General features: G+C 36.2%; 1 protein-coding gene across 1 annotated transcript in view; it reads right to left on the reverse strand.

The window, feature by feature from the left end:
* The window catches only part of LOC134659237 (uncharacterized), a 48,566-nt gene that overhangs the window by 18,377 nt on the left and 11,492 nt on the right, over positions 1 to 18,697 (reverse strand). Inside the window, exons 2-5 of the mRNA XM_063514876.1 lie at positions 14,391 to 14,514; positions 5,473 to 5,807; positions 3,042 to 3,157; positions 1,727 to 1,819 (exon numbers count right to left, since the gene is read on the reverse strand). Coding sequence (XP_063370946.1) covers positions 1,727 to 1,819; positions 3,042 to 3,157; positions 5,473 to 5,807; positions 14,391 to 14,514 — 668 coding nt within the window. The remainder of the gene's footprint in view (positions 1 to 1,726; positions 1,820 to 3,041; positions 3,158 to 5,472; positions 5,808 to 14,390; positions 14,515 to 18,697) is intronic.

Here is an 18,697-nt window from a genome sequence, read left to right on the forward strand (position 1 = left end):
CTCAGCGCGGGCGAGAAGCATGCGAGCGTTTGCTCAAAACCGCGGCAACACGTACCCTGCTCGCACCGCCACTCTAACCTTATTACTTGTTCTGTGCTAACTACCATCTGATGTTATAATGGTACATAATAGGCTTTTTTTATTTTATAGTTATCGTACTTTCAAATACCTTCGACATGGTTTGAAAATAGATATCCTACCGTTTTATCGATAATGAACACATACATTCAAATAACTCAATTGTACAAATTATCTATGGCTCGTCAAATTTCTACTAGAACATTCGATGGATTGAAATTATAGGTATGTTCTATCATGCGAGTAAAGTAGTGTAGGTCAGTAAATAATTTCTATTTGTATTCGCTCCGTGCTTGACTGTGGCGCGGTTTCCTAAGTATACATGGTCAAGCAAATCTTGTCAGTAGAAAAAGGTGTCAAATTTGAAAAATCGCGGGTTAGCAACAAAGAGTAAAGTAAGTATATTAGCAACACTCCATTTGAATTGTTCGAAAATCGCGCTCTTTCAAGTACATATGGTGCTACTTTACCGCCCTGGTGCAGTAATTAGCACAATACGTGCGTATGTCGAAAATTTAAAGGGCCATATGTACTGTAAAACGTTGTACCTACAATACTCGTACACGTGTGAAAAGGTAATTCGCAACTCGTGTCGATTTTAAACACTCCCTTCGACCGTGTTTCAATGTATCCACTCGTTGCGAACTTCCTACTTTTCGAATTTGTATCGTTAGTATAAAACAAAGTCGCTTCCCGCTGTCTGTCCCTATGTACCTATGCTCAGATCTTTAAAACTACGCAACGGATTTTGATGCGGTTTTTTTTAAATAGAGTGATCCAAGAGGAAGGTTTATGTATAATTTGTTAACCCGTGCGGAGCCGGGGCGGGTCACTAGTAATATGAAAATGAAAATTATGAAAATATTGTATTACATTAATAAATGTTACTTAATTAGGTAACAGATTGGGACTTTCTATTAAGTATATTATACCTGTATCAGGAAGCCCCGCTCCTCCGTAGCAACAGTTGTAGGTTTAAGAGATATTACATACAAAAAGAAAACTTAAGAGCCAACAGGAGTGGTCATTTCTCCATACAAACGTACTCGACTGTTTCCTCCGTGGGTTTTGAAGCTAGAGCAATGATTTTTTCAACACAGATTAATATTGTCAATATCTGTGTCGGACCGTTTTGCCTTTTCTGATATTTTTGTTTTTTAAAGCGCTAGAGCCCTTCAAAAATGGCCAAAATGGCCTAATTGACTATGCTGCAATGAGAGGCGTGGTATTCAAAACTGATATCAATTAGCCTAAAAAGCAAAACGGTCCGATACAGATAATTTCATAATCATTTAGATTTCCAAATTTGGTTACGATTGGTTATGTTTTAGAGGAGGAAACAGTCGAGTACGAAACCTCGATTTTTGAGATTTTTACGCAGGATTTTTCGCTTTGTCCTTATCGCACTAGTTTTAGGAGCCGCTTCCGTTAGCGAGACGGGTATATTTACCTAAAATATTTAAATCTCAGCTCCTGTTTCGCCTTAAGCTAATAATACAAATTTCTAAATTTTTTATGTGTATGTAGGTATATTATGCGTGTGTTTTTTTTTTCGATTTTTGTTGTGTGAGATCGTGTGAGTGCAGGCAATTATGATGTACTTTTCGGAACTTCTTATACAATAGGTAATATAATAAAGTGCACTGACCTTCTGTGGGGACTGATGCTGTTTCTTCACGTCGATCCAGAACCGCGCCAGGTTGATGCCCAGACCGATCAGCGCCAGGATGAAGAATTTAACCTACAAGGATAAAGATGCGTTACAAAACTAGTATGTAGAAAGCAAAAAAAACCGGACAAATGCGAATTGGTCTCGCCTACCGAAAGTTCCGTCACATAATAAATAATAGTACTAGGTACAGCAGATTGCATCTCTAACAAAACGCGTCTATTACGGCAGATATGACCGCTAGGTGGCGCAAGCGTGAGCAGGCGTCCGTTCCGTAGTCGTGCGCGGCAACTACTATGGCTAGACACCAAAATTGGTGTGGGCCGCATGTACCTACTTGTAATCGAAATCGCGGAGTGAGCCACGCTGGTTCCGTACAAATATAACGGGTCCAAGAACATCGATTTAAGTTGCATGCTGTTTCAGTTGAAATTGTCAATAATTTTATAAACATTTGTCACACTATTCATTGAAATTGATCATGTCACGCCCTCTTTAAACGATGATCGACATTTATCGCCATAAATGTCTCACGTCTTGTACGGCCTAGTAATTTTACTGCTTATGTCCATAAAACTCATCGGCTATCGTTCATCCACTTTCTTGTGTGACCATGCGTGTAACTATCAACTGACAAGACTTCACGGTAGTCGATGTATACGCCGTGCGGTTGAGATAAAACCGTCAACATATTTGTCATTTGTCCAATTGCTCAAAAAAAATTGTAAATCTGAAAAACTAAAAGAAATACTAAGTGTAAATATTTTCAAAATTGCTTTATTAGGGTTAGATATGAGGATATTATGTATAATTTGAGGTATATTTTACAAAAAAATACTGATATGAACAGTATTTTATCTGGAGAAGCCCAAACTTGGTATGTTTTGAAAATTATTTTTATTATAATTTAAAATAAATTACTGTTATGTAATGATGTGATCTATTTTTAGAATTGGGTCAGAAAGCCCTACGATAGGTTTCTAAACAATTTATTTTAAATTCCATACAAAAAAAGATGACGTCATAACTCCTCTCGTTTTTTAGTGTACCGCACAAACTTTGTTCGCGGTACACTTATTTTATTTGTTGGTGCTTCGGGTCAAATTGTTTCAAATGTCCTAAAGATCAATCGTACCGATTTTCATACCTTTAACACCATTTGCAGCATTTTACTGAATTTTGCGGTGTACCGCCAGCGCTAAGAGGTTATCAAAACGAGTGGAAAATTGGAAATCAAAAGGGGGAGGACTATGCCCATCAGTAGAACGCAGTTATTAATTAAATAAACAAGTACCTGCAACTTGAAGGACAGAATTTGCAACAGTGTCCCGATCTTGGCTTTGAGCACGGCTCCGAGGATCAGCAGCTTCAGGATGGCCTTCTTCTTCTTCTTCTTTTTGCCTCTTTGCTCTAAAATTAGAAGAATATTATAGAAGACGAACCTCAGACATAGATAAATATAGTAAGACAAGAGTGCTCACTCCATACATCAGTTTTGGTACCAAAAAGACTATTATTTTCAGTGTCGACATCTAGCATCCAGTAGCGGAAGTACTGCTACTTGACAATAGATGTAGCAGTACTGATAATTCCGCTTTTCGACGCTAGATGTCGACACTGAAAATAATAGTCTTTTTGGTACCAGAATGGAGTGAGCAATCTATGTATTTTTTCTCTATGCCACAGATAACGAAAAGTAAAGGCTTGGTCACACGCACGCGCGCATGCATGCACTCAACGCGTCCCGCTGGCTACGCGTAGCCTGTGTGGCCAAGTCTTTATGTCTGTCAAAAAATCTATCCATTTATATATGTTTTTGTAATAAGTGATCTAAAAGCAGTTGTTAAACGTTTTTTGACGTGATAACGTCTTATAAATCGATGAACACCGGTATCATGCACGAATAAGTGTCACGTTGTGGACATATCTCCATGGTCACGTTGTGGACAGATCTCCATGGTAACGTTTAAATGCAATTTTTCGTCAATGTTTTCTTATGACGTTATCATTATCACGCAAAATTATCGTCCGTAAACCGACTTTACAGACAACCATATTTTTTGTCAATGCAAATGCGATGCGTCAATTGTCATATTGATAGGATTATTTTTACATAGTCATACCTGCATTCTAACTAATAAAAAAATAGCCCCAAACGAATACAGAACCTTCTTGAAATCGGTAAATAAATATCACAAATATAATGAAGTGTTATTCCTCTAATGGTCATACTCGTATAATGATTTTATGAAACTCAATTTGCATAATTTCTCTAAAAAATCTAGACTGTTTAGAAATATAGCTTTTACACACGGATGTGAAATCCAATGACTACTTAATTTATTCATCGTTAAGAATCTCGAATATTAATTATACATTTCACAATCGTATAATAAAAGTCTGCGGGCAATTTTAATTAAAAAATCGTTATAATTTAACGTCTATAAAATGCAGTTTAATGATAAATATGATGCATTTTGCATGCTCATGCGAATTTCAAATGCATTTGAAATGGACAAGATTTCACTAAGTAGATGCTTTCTTATTTAGCACCGTATTAATATTTATAAAATATACTATTTCTCACTAGACAAAATGAGCTATTATAGAATTATTGTTGAGTTTTCGTTTTATTTTCGTTTAAGTATATACGTTTTTTTAGCATTAGAAAGAAGGTAAGCGATCTTGACCGGTATTTTTTATTGAAAAACACTAGTTACCTACTTACTATTTTTTGAAAACGTATTTCAAAAGACAGATCAAGATTGTTTACTCTTTTTCTGATGCTAAAAAAAACGTAGTAAGTTAGCGTTTGACAAACTCATTATCATGTAAGATACGGGGTTATAGAGCGCCATCTACTTTTCAATAATTGAAAACATATTATGTTCTCGAGACAAGTCCTATTATAGCAATACCACTAGTTTTGGTTCCGTGACATTGATATTTTGGTGACATGATTACATAAAATGAAATAGTTAAAAAAATCTAATCTTTTTTTTTCGTGAAATTGCTATAGATACAAATAAAATATAGAAGAATATAACTACATGCACTAAATGCATATTTCATTTTTTATTACATATTAACGAGTATTTATTACATGCAATGCAAGTCAAGATGCATATCATACGTGCATTCAAATTCATTTTCAATGTATTTACCAGTATTGTTCAAAGTTGATCTGTTCCTGAAATTATATACTTAACTATTAGTTATATCCCAATTATATTGTGTTTTGTGTTATTCATTGTGTTTATGATGGCATTACCTAGTCAATTATCTTTTAATGTATTAACTCGTTTCCTCGTCAGCTATGTTTTTAATTGAATGAATTCTTGGCTGAAGAACTTAACTACTTAAATATTGTGTGTTTTATCATACTTACGCAGCAACATTTTTCAATAGTTTAAAAACTAATCTAAAATGTGTGAGTCGGGTCAATCTTACTCTGCATAAACGTTGCATCATTTGCATGACAAAGTGTGGAAATGTCAACACAAACTACTAATTTTTAAACAGCGTTTCAATCGGATTTTCGTAAACGAATTACGGTTGGTTTAGCAGTAATTTTTCGATAGCATTTTCGGTTACTCGTATTTGGCATATTATGCTTCCACCTAGCTGGAAACACTTTCTACCTTCTGCTACCTTGACAAAAAATTTCCACGAATATGGCTCAGAACAAACATCTACAATCTAAAGTACATGCAACCACCACCAACCTTCGACTCCACTCTTATCCGCAATGCCATCTTCAGTCTCATCACTCTTCATGGCATGCTCGGCCACGGCGTCCAACGCCTTATCCCCCATGCCCAAGACATCTTCCATCATTCCCCTGGCCTTCCTCGTGGCATTCTCTCCTATGACCCAGGACTGGGTCCGCCCGAACGCCCGACCTTTGGGTTCCATCTCCTGCATCATCATGGGGTGGACCAGGTGGATTTTTGGGGGCTTCTGCTTTTTCTTTTTCATCTTCTTTTTGTCTTGCCCGCCCGTGGAGATGGTTATGCTGTCGATGCCCCCGCCCTCGTGATCGTGCTTTCTGGACATCGCCCTGTGGGGATAGGGAAAATTAGGAGAAATCATGAAAGCCTTTAGTCACCCGTAGTTGAATCCGTTGAATCACACGCAGACTTAGGTTTTATTAGTCTTTTCGGTACCCAAAATTAGAGAATATTTTATTATTATTTAATTTATTTAATAAAATACAGTGTTACTATACATATGTAGGGACTGCGTCCTACATTCGCCCAAGCTTAGATGATATTAAATAAATAATCAAATAAATTAAATTTTAGCTTTTCCCGTTATACGCAATGTGCATAGCATTCGTAACGGTAACTTTGTTTCTTTGTTAGGAATAATCTTGTAAAAGTATTGTAAAATGCATTTCCTTTTCCTTGTCGGCACTGACTCTTTGTTTGTCCATCTTTGTTTTATTTCTTTGTCGGTGTCGGAATACCTATTGTAAACTTAAGTAATAAACTAATTTGTAGCCAGCGTGAGAAACGCTAGGACCCGGCATGTGCAAACCGTTATTGGTCCTGTACCGCTATCCCGATGAGCCTGATGCTTACCTGCAGAGTTATGGTCATCGGAATCGCGGGGAGTTAGAGATAGTTCTGAGTTAGACGTCAACTCGTCGAGTTGTCTCGTACCTTTATTATCACAGGTCGAGTTTGATTTTATATCGCTCCCTACTCCTACTACTAGTTAAATATTGTAATTTCTGTTAGTTTAGTTTTTGAGTAGTGTTAAATAGAGTAATTATTTTTCCGGAGTCTACATTTTTATTTACAATAATCCCAACACCTTAGTACGCATACCAAACCTCGCAGCCAAACATATGACACATTAAACTCGCGTTTTGTACACATATTTAATTACACAAACAACTCAAAGGTGCAACTCGGCTGAAACGTCGGAATTTAAGGTAAAAACTATGACAACTATATCGCGGTAGACCCGTTTGTGTAATTAAATATGTGTACAGAGTGTTATTCTTAAATATAGTCATAGCCTCGCAGGACTCTACTAACTCTACAATGAGTTTGACTGTGGGGTCATCAGTCTAGTTATGTAACTTGGTGATCTACATATAGAGACATATATATACCTTTTCGCTAAGTTATTAGAGAATGGTAGATACTTTTGACGCGTAGTCTGATCCGCAAATTTTGATGCTGACTGGGAAGTTAAATAGGGAAAACCCGTTTGTTTTTGCCCACTACATCGCATATATATTCCCAATTCCCACTTCAAAGTCAGAACGGCCATTAAACATATCATTGGCATGATCCACTAAACATGACCTTCTTTGACACCTGCGGACCGTTCCTACATAAAGGTGCGACCACACCGCTGTTTAAAAACGGTGACGGTACGGAATCGCAGTGACGTATCGTACGCGTACCGTTTTATTGCGTGCCATCCACACGTCGACGGTGCGGATACGGTTTTACTAGGAGCGTATGCGATAAAATCGTGACATTTAGGTACGACACGTCACTGCGATTACGCACTGTCGTCGTGTTTTAAAGTGCGATAGTGTGTTACCACTATTAAGCAGCTGTGTGCGGTAAAAACGGTACGCTTACGGTGCGTCACTGCGATTCCGTACCGTCACCGTTTTTAAGCAGCGGTGTGGTGTGTCAGGTGTGTGGTGTGGTCGCACCTTAATTCGTGTTCAGACTCGGTTCGGACGGTGAGAGTGAACGAAATGCGTCATGAGTGCGAGTTCGATTCTTTGATAAACAAATATGTGTGACTTTCACTTTTACTTTATGGTATACATGCAAATTAGGCGTAGTACGTGATGATTTACAGCAGTAGGAGTGTGTTCTCAATAAGATACTCGTTTGTGTGTATACGAGTATCTCGAGCGTTTTGCTGCCAATGTGTATTTTGTAAGTGCTAATATTGTATATTGTCCGCCGGACGGTAGCGGCCTGTCAGCTGTTCGGAACTGTCAACTTTTTGTTTTAACTGACAGGCTGATGTCGTCCGGCGGACTGTTAATTAGTGGGCCCCTTTATAGCGCCTGGATAATAAAAATATGTGTTCATTTAGGGTTAGTTGTTGATCAATGAAACACTAAAAGTTTAAGCCTTCCTATCTCTGGTGTTTTTAAAGTTACGAGTGTGATATTTCGTATGAAGATAAACAATTTATTTGGCTATCATATGGCGTTCTTGGTTTCTACTTATTTTTAACAGATTCTGTATTATAAAGCTTTTTTTGAAAAATGAGTTTTGTTTCATTGTGTACTTGTGCATGTTTTCAATGAAACAGATGTAATATATATAGTCTACCATGAAACATCCTTAATAAACATTGAAACGTTGTAATAAATAAGTTACATTAATACATACATCCTTTCAATCAATTAATGAGAAAGGAAAGGAGAACATAGTGGTAGGCTGAAATTTGTTATTTAAAAGGTTTCCAAAATATGGAATCGTTATAAGATTGCTGAAATATCTAAAAGCGAAAGACTTGTTTCATTGTACGCACACCTAAGTTTCATTGTGAATCGAAAATCTGGTCGGCACTTACGGCATGCTGCGAGAACGGCGCCTTTTATGTCCACGGAGCATGATTGCCAACTAGGTGGACGCGGGAAGGTTTTAAGCATCTCCATGCTTGATATCATTCACTTTCTTGCAACATAGTGATTATAAACGACTGTTTCAATGTTAGACATGTGACCTTAACCTTGCCATCAATGAAACATTCAACATATAAATTATCCTATCTCAGCCATTTCTAAAGTTAAGTATCTCATATTTTGTCATATGATAGACAAATTATTATCAATTTTCATGGTATTTTAGTTTCACAAATTTCGCACATAGTCTTTAATTAATTAAAAAATAATGAGTTTGTTTCATTGTGTACTAATACTGGTGTTCAGTGAACATCATGTTTCATTGTTTACTACATAAATATGTTTCATTGTGAGACTAGGGGGTGTTTTTTGAAACAATAAAAAAAAACTGCACCAAAGAGTGAAAGAAATTTAAAAATATTTAGCTCCAAAGTAACTTTAATACACATAGAACACAACAAAAAATTAAATAACGCCAAATTAGACTCTCTATCTTGGTAAAAAATTGCGAAACATAAATGAAAAATATTACTTTTGTCACACGAATTCACAATAACGCTCGTAGCAACGTGCTCCTTCTCCGAGGCGCGCTCGCGTATTGGGGAGGTGCTGGGGGTCCTTGAGCCTGCCTTTGCTTGACAGACGGCACTAGCTGATAACACCTAGTTTCCGAGATATCGCAAAGTTTCACTGTGTACGATTGTTTCAATGTTCGACAACTGACCCTACATTATTTTGGTTTAAGTTATAATTTTTACTATTTTTTAAAAAGCGTTTTTCAACAAAAAGTTCCACACCAATTTTGGCGGCTAGCCATAAGCTGCGCGCCGCGCGTGGCTCTGTCGCCACCTAGCGGCCATATCTGTGCTGTTCGTAACAGACGCATTTTGTTAGAGAGTGAGTCTTCTGTACCTAGTACTATTATTTCTTCTGTGGTATAGTAGTGTCAGTGAACAGTGAAATCATTACGTAAATCTACTACCCATACGCTAACCGACTTAATAAAATGGAGCTAATGTGCTAACCAAACACCACTGTTTGAGTAGAAAAGCAAATTTCTCCAGTGACAGTGTCAAATTTCCGATGAACATGCGAAAGTATTTGTTGAACGTGAGGAAAATTAGGTGTTGAATGACATACAGGATGACTCTTCGTACAGTATTATTTATTATTATTGGGGTGGTATTGGGCCTTTGGGTGCCGCATCGACCAGTATTGATCTATTGTGACGGCGGCCCTTTAAAGTTCATTACCAATGCCCGTTGAATACAGAAAATTACAGATTCTTTGGGCCGTAATGTTCTTACAGTAATTAAGGCCCGTAAGTTCGTGTCCTCTCACTCTCACTTCTCTGAGGGGTGAATATAACCACTCTGTATAACTTCCAAATAATTATGTTCTCCATAATATGTTTTACATGATGACAACTATAAATAAAATGATCGATGACCAACTCTATAACTACTGGCGTCTATTCGATATGCTCCAAAGCAATATAACTGCCGCTACTTATTACAACAGAACCCAGAGCGAGTTTATAATGACTACCCGATTCAAATTTTAGTTATTCCATCTGTTCCCGATATATTATGATACTGATCTGTCAGTGTCAAACGTGACATTTCTTCAACCAAAACCATCACTTTTGACACAGAGCGAGTTTACAATGCCTGCCCAATTCAAATTTTAGTTATTCGATCGGTTTCCGATATGATACTGATCTGTAAGTGTCAAAAGTGACATTTCTTCAACAAAAACCGTCACTTTTGACATTGACAGATTTGCCGGCCTAGCCAAGGTGACAATCGCTATCGCTTCGCCATATCGTATCGCTTTGTGCCTCTCTATTACTCTTCAATATTAGTGTGACAGTGACAGTTGCGTTTCGTTCCCTACGTAGCATTAGCGATTGGCATGTTGTCTACGGGGCCAGTATCATATGATCATATCGGAAACAGATCGAATGACTAAAATTCGAATCGGGCAGTGAGTCAAGTCTTTTCGATTATGTTTATACCAAAGAAAGCAGGATGTAGGCGAGAGAAACTCAAAGTAATTATGCTCTACATGCGTAGCGTTTGACGCTATTAGTCCACTCAGCTATAAAGAATCTTAAGCGGAGCGACGAGCTCTAAATATAGGATCTTTTTGAATCACTTCGTTGCTGCGGTTTTCGTAATCAGTGGTCTTGTACTTAATTGGGTATTTTCTATGGGTTTGTAAATGGTTAGTTAGTAATATGATTGGTTTAATGAAAATGAAGGAAATCTTAGAGAAATGTTGTAATAATTGCAGGTACGGAGGAAGTACAGTCACCTGCAATAATATGTTACACAGCGAAGGCCGCAAAAAATCTGACACGATCTTATTTGTAGAACCATAAGAACGTGTCACATATTTTTGCGGCCTTTGAAGAGTAACATATTATTGCAGGTGACTGTATATATTCCTCATAATGATACAATGGTACATCACGTTATAATATCTAAAACTCATGATTTCAAAACATGGTCATTCAGATTTCAGATTAAATTAGAGCAAAAGCGAAAATTTGGTTTTGGTTTCAGCAAATAATCCGGTTTCGGTCCGGCACTACTTTACTACCTACCTACCTACCTACTTAAGTACCTATACCCCGCTCAATTTTTTTTTTGTTTTATTACCCGCGCTATTTTAGGTGTTATAGTATGGCTCTTCTGAGGTGAACTTTTCGCTTCGAACCATAATCTTTCAAACAAAGGCCATTGTCTCTATTATCGCACAGCCGCTAGCTCGAGAAAAACAACCGGTGTCGTCATAGTATTAAGGTTCAAATTTAATGTCACTGATATTCTAGATATTACGTTTTGGTAGTGTAGGAGGATAGACCGCCCCGAAGCGATACGGCACTCATATTATTTTGATACTTAGTGTGGTGTTAAAAATGAAACACGGTTATTTATGATAAAGCGTTGTATATTTGTTATATAACAAAATCTAAGGTAACAATGTAAATTTAAGATTAATAAGTTTAACATAGGTATAATCAACATTTTTCCGTGTAGGTATATAAAGTTATACGTACTTACTACTAGATAAAATCGTGTCATAAAAAATCAGATATAATCAATTTCTTTCTTATAATTATAGGTAAACCAGAACTTTGGGAGTATTGTCAAGAGGGCGCTCGTTATGAATTTTATATAGCAACAATTTGTACAGTGGGGACAATGGAAATTGGCAGATGATTTTTGTTTTATTCCGACAACTTTAATAAGTGCGAAGTTTGATGTTTGGATATTGCTTCGGTTTTTACGCTTAAATGGCTGACTCGATTTAGATAAAATGAATTGCGTGAATATCATCCAAATCTATTTTCTTTTTTGTTTTCTTTTTTTTTAGGTTTGGTCGTTTAATTCCGCCCTTACGCCCTTCGCTAGCAATCCGTGATACCGATGCATGCAATACACCTAATACACAAATCAAATTATTACAAGACATCAACCAAATCGTGACGACCTGACTATAGTGAAATTTGTCCATAAGTTTGAAACTTACCCGTCAATTCAGATGCTAATTTCGTTATGTTTTCTAATGGAAGAAATTTCTCTCCCGCACGTTTTTTTTCCAATAAATAACTATATACACTATTTACAACTTTTTTCTCTGTAAAATCTAAAACTTTCGGCATGATTATTGCAGTCTAATAATAATTCACACGAAACTAGACAAAGCAATGTTTACATTGTCAATATTGACAACTATCATATAGGGTAGATGTTGTCTATTATTAAAATTGTTGCCATTGCTAGAAATTAGTACCAACAAATTTCCGTAACATGGCGCACCCTCAATAGATCCTGGTTCACCTATATAAACCTTCAACAAAAATAAAATATTACAATTGAAAATGATTATTGTTGCAAATAAAGTTGGGAAAGCAAGAAAAAGACAGCTAAATTACATAAAAACACTAAATAAAATTAAATAAATCATTGTCTTACAATTACAAAAAAAAAATCTTTTAACAATTATAAATCATAAATCATCAAATAAATAAAACATGCATTAAAGGTAAAAATATATACATAAGTATAATAAATTTACATATTTACATAAATTAAAATTAACATTATTTATGTTGCATTATCTTCGCTTTCTGCACAAACCTGGACATAAACGTCCAAAATAGCAATAGGGAGTTGCAGGGTGCAAATGCTTCCTCGGTATCCGTGGAACTGCGGGTGGACTAAGTCTGTTTACTGAAGATGGCCCTGGAGTTTCCCATGGGCGGAATGGCCGAAACATTTTCGCTTGATCAAAGTCCGTAAACACATCCGCGGTCGTTATTCAACTCTCTCTGTCGCACAAAAGTCCAAACCGTATGCAATCAAAATCCAGGGTCACGTAAGCAGGTCGTCAAGTTTTTAACAATATCGGGCAGAGTACTTATATAAATAACACGAAGCACACGGTTACGATATTAGAAACCGACTAAAGCCTGATTTAGGGTCGCTAAATGATAAAATAATGTGCCCCACTACTCATGCACACCGCTCTTCTCATAAACCTATTGTATTTACCTACGCCAAACAATAGTGGTCAGGTCGCAAATCCTTATCAGTGTTTTTATTGTCACTATGCGTCGGCATCACATCAGAGGTGCTAATTTCACAGTAGGTATAGTCGAACGAGCGAGCGAAGCGAAGTGAAGTTCTTAGATTCAACTTTGAACACACGGCTGGCTAGGGGCACGTCCCGGCATTTCGATGTTTTTAAGCTGAACTATCAGAGGATAGTTTGATACACAATAACTTTAGTAAATTTGTTCTAATTTAAATGAAATTAGGTGAACGTAAAGTTGAGGGCATTATATTTTAGTCATTACATTTTGAGCAGGCTCGATCAAGAGGTTATTGAGCTAGAAGAGCTTAAAATGCTAAAAAGCTATTTGTGAGGGGTCTTGCTATTCTGGTCATTTTAATTGCAAGAAAGTTTGGTATCAAATAAAAGTGCTCGGTGTACACATTGATAATATTGTTTTTTAATTTAAGATTTTAAAATAATTAGCAAGATAAAAACGAAATAAAATAAACATAACATTAATATTTGACATTTGACAAGAAAGATTACGGCTTACCACAGATACAGTTTATTTTAATTTCTATGGTGACTTAAATGTATCAATTAAGGGCTTCACAGATCCTGCAATAAATCGCACGCGGTTTTAGATCCTTTGACGACTGCATTCAATTGATCTTTTTGGCGAACCGCGAGTTCTCAGTTCGGGGCGAACTACTAGTTATTTTAAAGATAAGAAAAAATAACAATGCTTGCAGCTGCACCTTTGTAAATTATTACATTTACCACCGCAAGCTAATAATTTAAATAAAACAATATAATAAATATGTAACCACGTTTCATTTTTAACACCACACTAAGTATCAAAATAATATGAGTGCCGTATCGCTTCGGGGCGGTCTATCCTCCTACACTACCAAAACGTAATATCTAGAATATCAGTGACATTAAATTTGAACCTTAATACTATGACGACACCGATTGTTTTTCAATATGAATGTTGTACTGGCACGTGCTAACGCTCGAGCTAGCGGCTGTGCGATAATAGAGACAATGGCCTTTGTTTGAAAGATTAAGGTTCGAAGCGAAAAGTTCACCTCAGAAGAGCCGTACTATATCTGATTTTATATTCTTATTCTTATATCACATTTAATAGGGTTTCTATTGTTTTCCAAAAAGTAATGTATCGTTTGCCCGCATTTTCGTTAGTCATAATTTATTTGATTCAAAAACGCTTTTCAGGATTGCCATAAAACAAATCTAACCTAACCTATAGGATTTTCGCAAGGCTATGATAACTTTGCAAAAATCCTGAAAAGTTAACGGTTTCTGTTTTAGGCCTAGTGATAATATGACAAACAATACATTATGACTTCAAACTTTATGGGAAACAGAGGGGTCCCATTCAATATTTCACCCTGTACCCTGTACCCTGTACTTTGCCCCATAACAACATTATTATAATCTTACCTAGCCACACCATGTTGCATGATGTCCGCTAACGAGGTGAGTGAATCCTCCACCTCTCTCCCAAGCTTGGAGGGCAGTTCCTCCATGGACCTGCCAGAAGACCTGGCTTCAGCATCAGCTGCCGCTGTAACAAAATACTCTGGTTAGAGAAATATTTAATATAAGAATAGGACAGAGTGGCGCTCTCTTGTGTCAGAGGCCAAGATCCTCTTTGGGTCACTGAGCCAGTGATGTATGTATGTATGTATAGAAATATTTATGGTTTTTAGAATAAGAGATAATTGTATAGCTTTAAAAGGGCCCACTGATTAACAGTCCGCCAGACGGTATCGGCCTGTCAGTTAGAACAAAAAGTTGACAGTTCTGAACAACTGACAGGCCGATACCGTCCGGCGGACTGTTAATCAGTGGGCCCCTTAATGACCGGAGTCACCTTTAAGAGCTTACCTAAACCTTGAACATTTGTGCAAACCTTTGTATGGACTGACGTTTATCTGACATGGCTAACGGTACGTTACATACGAATAGCCATACATTTGACGCTTCCCTCCCCCGCAAATTCGGCAGACTGTTTTGTACAGAAAATTACAGACAAGGCGTCTCCAGTTAATAAATGCTCTAAGGAGATAATTTGATAGACATACTAAGATTATGATATTTCGTAATTTATTAATGAGAAGGGGCAGAATTTTGAAAATAAAAGCTATTTATGTAACTTAATATTAAAGCTTGTGTATACAAATATTTCAAAATGTATAAAATAAATATTTTCTTGCTGACAATACATGTTAGAATACCAAATAGTTACCACCCTGTATGGCCATGTGCCTCAACTCTATAGTAAATATAGTTTACCTATACTATGCCATAAATGATGATTATTAAATAAAATAAAATAAAACACTGACAAAATAATAACAATCATCGGTGAGACAATGTTTAAAAATCTACGAACCATTGCTAGTATATTTTAAAAGAACACAAAATTGATCGATTCACTGAGGTAGGACTTGGGCAAAGCTATTCATTGTTCGTCTTGAATATTTATTAGTCTCTGGTAAAAAGTAACCACTTAACCTATCTGTCGATCAGCCTCCGAACTAGCATTAACCATTCAATAGAAACCTGCCACAGACCTGCTAATACCAGGCTCCCATACTAACAATGCAGTGAAAGTGAAAACTAAAGTTCCCACGAACACATACTTTCAATTGTACCTTAATCTTTTGTATATCGATTTTTAATATGGGAACGTATGGTTTATGAGTTTTGTGTGTTTTAGAGTTGATAGTATGTTTTCTTTCTTTTTCTATTTTGTAATAATCTGTGTGATTATTATTTGTATTTGTAATTTTCCATTTTTGTCTGGATTATTTTTTGTATGTCATTTTTAGGGTTCCGTAGCCAAATGGCAAAAAACGGAACCCTTATAGATTCGTCATGTCTGTCTGTCTGTCTGTCTGTCTGTCTGTCCGTCCGTATGTCACAGCCACTTTTCTCCGAAAGTATAAGAACTATACTGTTGAAACTTGGTAAGTAGATGTATTCTGTGAACCGCATTAAGATTTTCACACAAAAATAGAAAAAAAAAAACAATAAATTTTGGGGGTTCCCCATACTTAGAACTAAAACTCAAAATTTTTTTTTTCATCAAACCCATACGTGTGGGGTATCTATGGATAGGTCTTCAAAAATGATGTTGAGGTTTCTAATATCATTTTTTTCTAAACTGAATAGTTTGCGCGAGAGACACTTCCAAAGTGGTAAAATGTGTCCCCCCCCCCCCCTAAAATAAGAGAATGATAAAAGTAAAAAAAAATATATGATGTACATTACCATGTAAACTTCCATCGAAAATTGGTTTGAACGAGATCTAGTAAGTACTTAGTTTTTTTTAATACGTCATAAATACGGAACCCTTCATGAGCGAATCCGACTCGCACTTGGCCGCTTTTTGTACTTTGAATATCTTGTGTGTATTGTGGCAAACAAATAAATAGATTACCTATCTATCTTTGTAGTATTTATTTTATATTTTTTTGTTAATGGCAGTAAGATAAATATTATGATTTTTCATCTGCCTTAAATTAAATTTTGTTGGTTATTTTATGTTTATTTATTTTTGTAAGTACTAGGTATTTGCTCTTATGGTAAAATAAGGTAGGTTTATAAATATATTTTGCAGTAAAGATATAAAATAAAAGTGGTTTAATTTTAGTTTTATTGTGTTTATATTATTTTTAATTTGGCATGACTTCGGTGAAAATTTTGATGAAAATAATTAGATTTGTATTAAATTACAAAATAAGGGAATGTAGTTATGTAAGAATTTGTAAGATTTTCATACCTACTACCTCTACTATTGAACACTAAAATTTACGCATTCATCATTATATTTAATGATATCATATATCTTATATAACAATTTAAACTCTCACGTTTTGTACACATATTTAATTACACAAACAGGTCTACCGCGATATAAACGCTTAGCTGAAACGTCGGCATTTAAGGTAAAAACAATGAAATTATATCGCTGTAGACCCGTTTGTGTAATTAAATATGTAAATTACGTTCTTGATAGCGTATATTGTCAGTGCGAAACTGGTGGTAGCCGCACTGGGCCCCTATTCGACATGTACAACTGTCAGATTTCGCGTCCACTTCAATTCAACAGTTGAATGAATCGCATGTTCATCAAGTGCGTGCGGATAATATCATTTGGTACAACCAATAATTCAACAAATATCAACTTTGTTTTATTACTACTTTAAGGTCTATAATGGTTTGGTTTGGTTGTCACCTAACTGTGGATTGCTAATGTCAAATTTTGACACAGGATTGTTCAGATTCAACGGAAGTTCAACACGATACGTCAAACGTCGATTGTCGAATAAGGCCCCAGATGACCTAATAATACGCCCACAGCTGTGACCTTCTAATTATACCTTAAGAGCTATCTTACCTAAAACCAATGATAAGTTACCTTTCCAAAAATGTAAAATTTACCGAATTTTTACATCTCGGTCACGAGTCACGAGGTCTCCCATAATTCAAGTTTTGGCCAAAACGGAACCAGTTTTGTGGGTGAAAGTGCTATAAGACGATTTTGATTAATTTAGTGTTTTTAAATTACACTTTTGAATAGAAAGGCAGACATAATTTCGAGTTTCTAGAAATTAGTTTCAATTTGAAGGTAGAGAAAGGAAAGATTTTTGAATAATAAATAGAATCAGGCCTCATTTCGAGAATCCGTATTAATTCGTAATCAATCGCGCCGAGTTTTATATTTTTGCCATTTATGGTGGTGATTTTTATCTGGGGGCACGGCAGTGCCCCTGCCAAGTCGAGCGCGAAGCAAACACTGCCGTACCATCCTTTACTGGAACCATTTCGCCGCATTTTCAGGCCACTATTTGAGAACCTCTGGATAAGACCAGAACGCAGAAATTTTCGTCATCCAGTAAACTATAATCACATACTTAAAATCCAAAATTTCAGGTCATTTAGTTCCGAAGTTAAGAGAAAGCAAAGTTTCGCATTTATGACACTCATTCATTCACTCATGATCATCAGAATAGAATTAGTACTTCCCATAAACTCAGAGAGCTGAAATTTGGTACAGAGTTAGGGTTTAATGGCCACATAAAGGGTCAACCTGAAAATATTGCAATATCAGTCACGTTTTAAAGATCTAAGAACTGCATAAGTAAGTTTGTAATCCCATATAAATATATGATATTACAAAATTACAAAGTTACTGTTGCAGTTCCTACAAATAGTAGGTAAAGGTATACTACGATGTACGATGTGAGTATGAATGAAGATATGTTTAGTTATGATATGTGTATATACATAGTATGGGTATGAGTACCCGAAAAGAAGGACTGCCTACAAAAAGAGATGAGATCCCATCAAAACATTACATGTAAAAAGGTGCAAGTCTCGCAACGCTTTTACTACAAAAAAGTTTTGAGATGTAATGTGAAACCAAGTCGGTTATTTTAATCAGTGCCAGGGGGGGAACCGTATCAATAAGATATCTTTAATTTGTAATACATATAATGACTTGGCAGAAAATACAAAATACATGTTGCCGAAATGAAAATGCTACGATGGGCAGGAGGAGTTACGAGGCTAGACAAAATTCGGAACTCATACATTCGAGGGACTTTTAAAGTAGCTGACATAACACAAAAAATGCAGGAAAGCCGTCTACGCTGGTATGGCCACGTCATGCGCAGGTCTCTGGATCATATGACCAGAAAGGTCCTGGCCATAGATGAAGTGAATAGGGGAAGAGGCCG

The sequence above is a fragment of the Cydia amplana genome, chromosome 24, assembly GCF_948474715.1.
Source record: "Cydia amplana chromosome 24, ilCydAmpl1.1, whole genome shotgun sequence".
NCBI lineage: Eukaryota > Metazoa > Arthropoda > Insecta > Lepidoptera > Tortricidae > Cydia > Cydia amplana.